The sequence below is a fragment of the Aristolochia californica genome, unplaced genomic scaffold (genome assembly GCF_029961685.1).
Source record: "Aristolochia californica isolate CCGP_79_NKW_82.1479 unplaced genomic scaffold, dmAriCali1.0.hap1 SCAF_5, whole genome shotgun sequence".
Classification (NCBI taxonomy): Eukaryota; Viridiplantae; Streptophyta; class Magnoliopsida; order Piperales; family Aristolochiaceae; genus Aristolochia; species Aristolochia californica.
The window spans coordinates 44,209,211-44,215,710 of record NW_027182214.1 but is presented as its reverse complement, the minus strand read 5'-3'; the positions used below and the strand labels follow the sequence as shown (position 1 = coordinate 44,215,710).

General features: G+C 40.8%; 1 protein-coding gene across 1 annotated transcript; it reads left to right on the top strand.

The window, feature by feature from the left end:
- Positions 1–2,365: 2,365 nt before the first annotated feature.
- Positions 2,366–5,701, top strand: LOC137966730 (cysteine-rich receptor-like protein kinase 10). Its single transcript, XM_068813425.1, has 7 exons — positions 2,366–3,172; positions 3,300–3,428; positions 3,626–3,756; positions 3,864–4,074; positions 4,195–4,432; positions 4,719–4,869; positions 4,956–5,701. The coding sequence occupies exons 1-7, from the start codon at positions 2,626–2,628 to the stop codon at positions 5,292–5,294; spliced, it is 1,746 nt and encodes a 581-aa protein (XP_068669526.1). The 5' UTR covers positions 2,366–2,625; the 3' UTR covers positions 5,295–5,701.
- Positions 5,702–6,500: the final 799 nt, after the last annotated feature.

The following is a 6,500-nucleotide window of genomic DNA, read 5'->3' as shown; positions in this document are numbered from 1 at the left end:
TCGCAAATTGTATGTCACTCTTGATGTGGTATTTCACGAAGAAAACATGTATTATTCTACTCCCGAGTCTTCAATACAGGGGGAGAAAATGATTGAATTGAAGACCCTTAATCATCATTTGGATATCTTGGATACTACAAGTGGTCAATATTCAGATTACAACTGTGGACATCAAAATGATACAAATGAGCATGATTCACAGGATGGAGAAAGACAAGACCAGATGGAAGTAATGCAACCAGAGTCTCAGCGCCATCTTCCCCCCTTCATAATATACCAATGGATCAATTACCTTCTGAGTCCGAGTCCATGTCTGAGCCTCAGGTAATTTTCGAAACTCAACTAAAAGTGCTACCTCATCGAACCACAAGAGGAAAACCTAGAGTCAATTATGAACCTCTTCTCACCTCTAAATCTCAGTATCTCATGCATAATTTTGTGTCTTATCATAGATTGTCAAAGGTAAATGAAGTATTTGTGAATCAATTATCTGCTATATCTATTCCTAATAGTGTGCAGGAAGCCTTGAAATATCCTAAATGGAAAGAAGCCATGAATGAAGAAATGAGGTCCCTCCAAAAGAATTCAACATGGGAAGTGGTTGACCTACCTGTAGGAAAGACACCAGTTGGATGTAGGTGGGTATTTACCATTAAATATAAAGCCGATGGCACCATTGAAAGGTTCAAAACAAGAGTTATTGCCAAAAGATATACTCAAACCTATGGGATTGATTATATGGAGACATTCACACCAGTGGCCAAAATCAACATTGTTCGAATTCTACTATCTCTGGCTGCGAATCTTGACTGGCCCTTATATTAGTTTGATGTAAAAAATGCATTTTTGCACGGAGACCTCCTAGATGTATTATGCAAAACAAAGGGTGCAAACAAGTATGTAAACTGAGGAAATCCCTATATGGTTTGAAGCAGTCCCCGAGGGCGTAGTTTGGAAGGTTCACAAATTTTATGAAATCTATCGGATACAAGCAAAGCAACTCAGATCATACTCTCTTCTTGAAATATAACAAGGAGGCCATCATAGCTCTTATTGTATATGTTGATGATATGATAGTAACTGGGAATGATCCAGAAGAAAAGAAATCATTACAAAGTCGTCTTGCTAGAGAATTTGAAATGAAAGATCTTGGCTACTAAAAATATTTTCTTGGTATTGAAGTATCCAGATCCAAGGAACGAATTTTTCTATCTCAACGAAAATATGCTTTGGATTTATTAAAGGAAACTGGTATGACAGCATGTAGTCCAGTCAGTACTCCTATGGAAGAAAATCTGAAACTGGGAACACATTCAGATCAAGTCCCTGCTAACAAGGAGCGTTATCAGAGACTAGTTGGGAGGTCAATGTATCTTGCACATACCAGACCAAACTTAGCTTATGTACTAAGTGTGGTTAGTCAATTTATGCACTCTCCAAGTGAAGAACATATGAATGCCATCAATCGTATCCTGCGCTACTTGAAATCATCTCCAGGGAAAGGAATTTTATTTTAAAAGGGAGGTGACTTGAAAATTGAAGGTTATACTGATGCCAATTGGACTGGGTCAATAGAAGATCAACGGTCTACATCTGGATACTTTACATTTGTAGGTGGAAATTTGGTCACTTGGAGAAGTAAGAAACAAGAGGTGGTGGCTAGATCGTCAGCTGAAGCCGAATACAAGGGAATGGCCAAGGCAATATATGAATTATTATGGATCAAAAATCTGATACAAGAACTACATATTGAGCAAACAAGTCCTATGAAATTATATTGTGACAATAAGGCAGCATGCGATATTGCCCACAACCTAGTCCAGCATGATAGAATTAAACATGTTGAAGTTGATAGACACTTTATTAAAGAAAAGTTAGAAGCAATAATCATTGAAGTCCCTCATGTTCGATCTGAGGATCAACTTGCCGATGTGCTAACCAAAGCAGTGTCTTACCGAGCTTTTAACAAATGTCTTGACAAGTTGGACATGAGTGATATCTATGCACTAACTTGAGGGGGAGTGTTAAGATTGACGATAAGATTTCTTCCCTTAAGGAGAAATCATGTAAATATTCTGTAAATCCGGTGATTGGGGTAATCCCGTTAATCACTCAAATTCTTCCATGTATATTTTGTAAAACGGTTATTTAAGCCGATGATATGAATGAAAAATCAAGATTGTAATTGAAGTATTATTTTTACTCGTTTCTCTATGTGGGTTCAATTTTTTAGAGGAAAGAGGAGCCAATATTCGTTTACAATTTAGGAGTTTTGCAATGTGAGCAGTCTCAAATATCTTCTACATCCTCATTACTTGTACGAGGTGCTTGTGGCTCTTCATATTCAGCAGGTGTGCTGCACGAATGTTGGTATCCAAGAGGTTTGCGGCCGTATCCGTTTGCATCTTCTTCCTCTCCGTGACACTTCCAGCTAGAGCACAAGAAGTACAGATTCTCACAAACTGTCCAGCAGACTCGGAGAAATACACTTCCGGTAGCCAGTACGAGACCAATCTCAAAGCCCTCCTCCCTTCTCTGGTATCAAACGCCATCCGCAACATAGATACCTACTACAACACCAGCATCGGCCGCGACCCGGATCGCCTATATGGCTACGCCCAGTGCATGTCGGCGGCCACTGTCAGGTCTTGCAGCGCGTGCCTCAACAAATCAATTACGGATATGGGCGAGCTTTGCCCCAAGAGGAAAACCGCTACAATCCGTTACTACAGCTGCATCATACGCTACTCTGATGCGAACTTCATCCCCAAATCCGATAGTGGCCGCGTTGTATTCTTACCAAATACGGCTAATACTACTCAACAGGCACTTTTTAAGAGGCAATTGGGCATCTTGATGAAAAATCTGGTCGAAGCGGCTGCTGCTAACTCGTCAAGATTGGCTTGGGGGAGGACAATTAATAATGATTTCTCACACTTATACGGCTTGGCCCAGTGTACCAGAGATTTACAGCCTAACGCGTGCTCCTTCTGTCTGGATGAAACTATTTCTTATATACCCAGTTGTTGCGACAACAAGATCGGTGCCCAGATATACTCCCTGACTTGCAGCATAAGATATGAAATTACTCCCTTTGATCCAGTTTCTAGGCTGCCGCCTCTAGCACCACCTGCTTCCCCTTCTCCTCCCAATTCGGGCTCTAATGGAGAAGGTGAGTTCTCCTGTTCTTTCTTCTTCCATAACTTCTCATACTTTGACTTTATGTGCAGCCTGGCGTGTAGACAGACTCGCCGCTACTGGTCTGCTTTGTAAGAACGTAATTGCTTTTGTTGATGCAGGAAGCAATAAGAGAAGAACAGTCATTATTTTAGCCATATGTGTGGTTTCTGTAGCATTGGCGGCAGGCATCAGCACCATCCTCTTTATCTACTTATCGAGAAGAAAGAAAGAATGGAAAAATATGCTAGGTTAATTTATTCCCCATATACAACTCTTTGGTCGATGTATATATTTTCTAGACCAGAAGAACAATAGAGAGTTTTTTCTGTTCAAGGAAATCCAAGGGAGTTAGAGCACTGTTAGGCTCTGCTATGAGATTTCTTTGTGTGAAAAGCAGTCCGACATCTGACCTCTTTTTAAGTTAATAGTTCAATTTTTGTTTCAGTTGATGGTGATGAAGAAGAAATGAGAAACTCGGAATCTCTATTGTTTGACATAGGAACGCTCAGAGCTGCTACACATAACTTTTCTGATACAAATAAACTTGGACAGGGCGGGTTTGGACCAGTTTACAAGGTATCTCAGTTCTGCGTCAACTGTCAAGCTTGATAAACTAATTCATGAAAGTTGCCATTACTTATATGTATTTATGCAGATCAAAAGTATGGTGTCTCTTATAACAGGGGAAACTACCAGATGGACAGGAAATAGCTGTTAAAAGGCTTCTGACAAGTTCAAGCCAAGGAATAAGAGAGTTTAGGAATGAAGTTGTTTTGGTTGCTAAGCTTCAGCATAGAAATCTAGTAAGATTGTTGGGCTGCTGCATAGAAGATCAGGAGAAGCTTCTGGTTTATGAATACGTGCTTAACCATAGCCTGGACAAATTTCTTTTTGGTTTGGTCTCTCTCCTTGTTATTGTTAATCAAGAAGTTAGCAAGCTTCAGTGAATTACTCTCATTAGGGTTTTGACAGAGTTGTTAACTGGACCCATGACTTGGAATTTATTTGTTGCAGATCCTACCAATCGTGGACAACTTGACTGGAGCACACGATACAAGATTATTGGAGGAATTGCTAGGGGCCTGCTTTATCTTCATGAGGATTCTAGACTCAGGATTATTCATAGGGACTTGAAAGCCAGCAATATCTTGTTGGATAGGAACATGGACCCAAAAATTTCAGACTTCGGTTTAGCAAAGCTGTTTGGCAGGGATGAAACACGAGGCAATACTAATCGTATTGCTGGAACATTGTGAGTCCTTTGTTTTTTTGTGAATTTTGTCTATTTTAACTAGCATTTAGGAGTTAATGTTTCCATACATGAACCATCTTCTTCAGGGGAACTCTGTAACTTTGATCCTTAAGGAATTTTGTAACTTTGAAGCTTGTCTGAACTCACTTGTGTAAACTGACCATTTACCATTTTTATGATTGAATGTCCCGGAAATGCTTTGTTCTATCGTATATTGTTGCTTTTATGGTGATGATGTAAAATTTTTGAAAATTCTAACAACTGCTGGATTTGTAATCTTATGCAGTGGATATATGTCACCAGAGTACGCCATGCAGGGACACTACTCTACTAAATCAGATGTTTACAGTTTTGGTGTTTTAGTTTTGGAGATTGTAACTGGCCGAAAGAACTCCGGGTTTACTGGTTCAGAACCTTCTATCGACCTGTTAAGCTATGTAAGTATTAGCTGTTAAGTATTACCGTTCGATAACTAATTATGCATCTGGGTCATATTGTAAGGGTGATGGTTCTTTTGTGACAGACATGGCGATATTGGAAAGAAGGAAGAGTGTTGGATTTGATGGATCAAAGTCAAGGTGAAGACAACCAAAGAAATGAAGCATTAAGGTGTATTCACTTGGGGCTGCTCTGTGTGCAGGAAGATCCAGCAGAGAGACCCCTCATGTCTACTGTCGTTCTCATGCTCAGCAGCTACTCCAAAACGCTACCAGATCCTTCTCCACCAGCATTTTTCATTGGGAGAAGTGGGAAGAGCTGGAATAAGAACTCAAGAAGTTGGACTGACTCGTCTCAATCTACTCAGAAGACTACCCCAGACTCCATAAATGAAGTGACAATTTCTGAATTAGATCCTCGCTGAGGTTCACTACCTTTCAGTAGAAGCTGGTTTGGGTATACTCTGCAGTTGTTCACAGTACAAGCTATTATTCTTCACTTTTAGTTTCATATTGGTGGGTGGTGTATATATGTCCTATTTAATCAAGAAGATGCTGTAGCAAACAGAGGACTGCTTTGGTCTCAATTCCTGAAATGGCTGCTCCACTCTTGCTACCCATCACTAAAGGTTCCGTTTGGGAGTTTATTATACGAGCCAGGAGACCGTGCTGCGCCCTGTAGATTGCTTCCAATGGCCAAGACTGAAATATTTCCTCAAACCCTTGCTACTTCGCGGTCTGGAGACGTCGGAATCGTAATTATCCATTGAAATGTATAATATAAGTGGTCAAAATTTTAAATAAATTGTTCACAAATAGTCTTCTGTGTTGCTTCCTGTCAATAAAAGCAACTTGTTTCGGTTTTTGTCTTTATCGTACAAAGTCGATGGAGACGTGAGTGAATTCAACTGCGAAAGAAGACCATTATTTAAGGCCTCTTTAGGTCCCTTGTCCTGACTCCTGAATAGACTGCGGAATAGGAAGTCGTCGGCCGCCGCGGTTTACTAGTCAACCTGCTGAAGGTTCCACGAGAAAACTGTTGATATTTAAAAAAATCCTGTAAATATTTTGTAATTTTTTTAATTATATAATTTATTTATAATGCTAGGTTTTGCCGTCACCCTACTCTGGCATACCTTTCCAACGTAGCCGTGCCACTGCTTGGCCTTCCAGCAAACTGCGAGTCTGAACATCGTCGGCAAAGAATAAGTCGCACCTTGGCCTTCCAGCAAACTGCCAGTCTGAACATCGTCGGCAAAGAATAAATCGCACCGTCTCGATGAAGAAGACGAAAAGGTACAAGAGAAATTTCTCCGCGCCCACCTTCTCGTGGTCACCACCACGAGAGTCTCAGCCGAAATTCGGCGGGACTCCCGAAAGCCGCCATAACCAGAGTTGAACCACCCGCCCGGCGAAGGAGGAGCGGCATCAGAGCGTCTCGCTGAAGAAAATGAAGAGGTACACGAGAAAAAAAAATTCCGCTTAACTTAGGTCTCGAGTTTTATTATTTTGCAGACCCGGACTCAGACTGGACCACATGACCGGACCGGACCAGAATCAGATACCCAAACTGAATCAACCCTACGACAAGAAGCGGACCGAACCGGACCAGTATTTTTTGGGTATTTTTT

Bases quoted from the DNA above. Each gene is read 5' to 3' on its own strand.
- LOC137966730 (XM_068813425.1), top strand. From the start codon at position 2,626: ATGTCGGCGGCCACTGTCAGGTCTTGCAGCGCGTGCCTCAACAAATCA. The intron at 3,173-3,299 runs GTGAGTTCTCCT...TTGTTGATGCAG, and splicing joins TTCGGGCTCTAATGGAGAAG to GAAGCAATAAGAGAAGAACA. The intron at 4,075-4,194 runs GTTTGGTCTCTC...TATTTGTTGCAG, and splicing joins CCTGGACAAATTTCTTTTTG to ATCCTACCAATCGTGGACAA.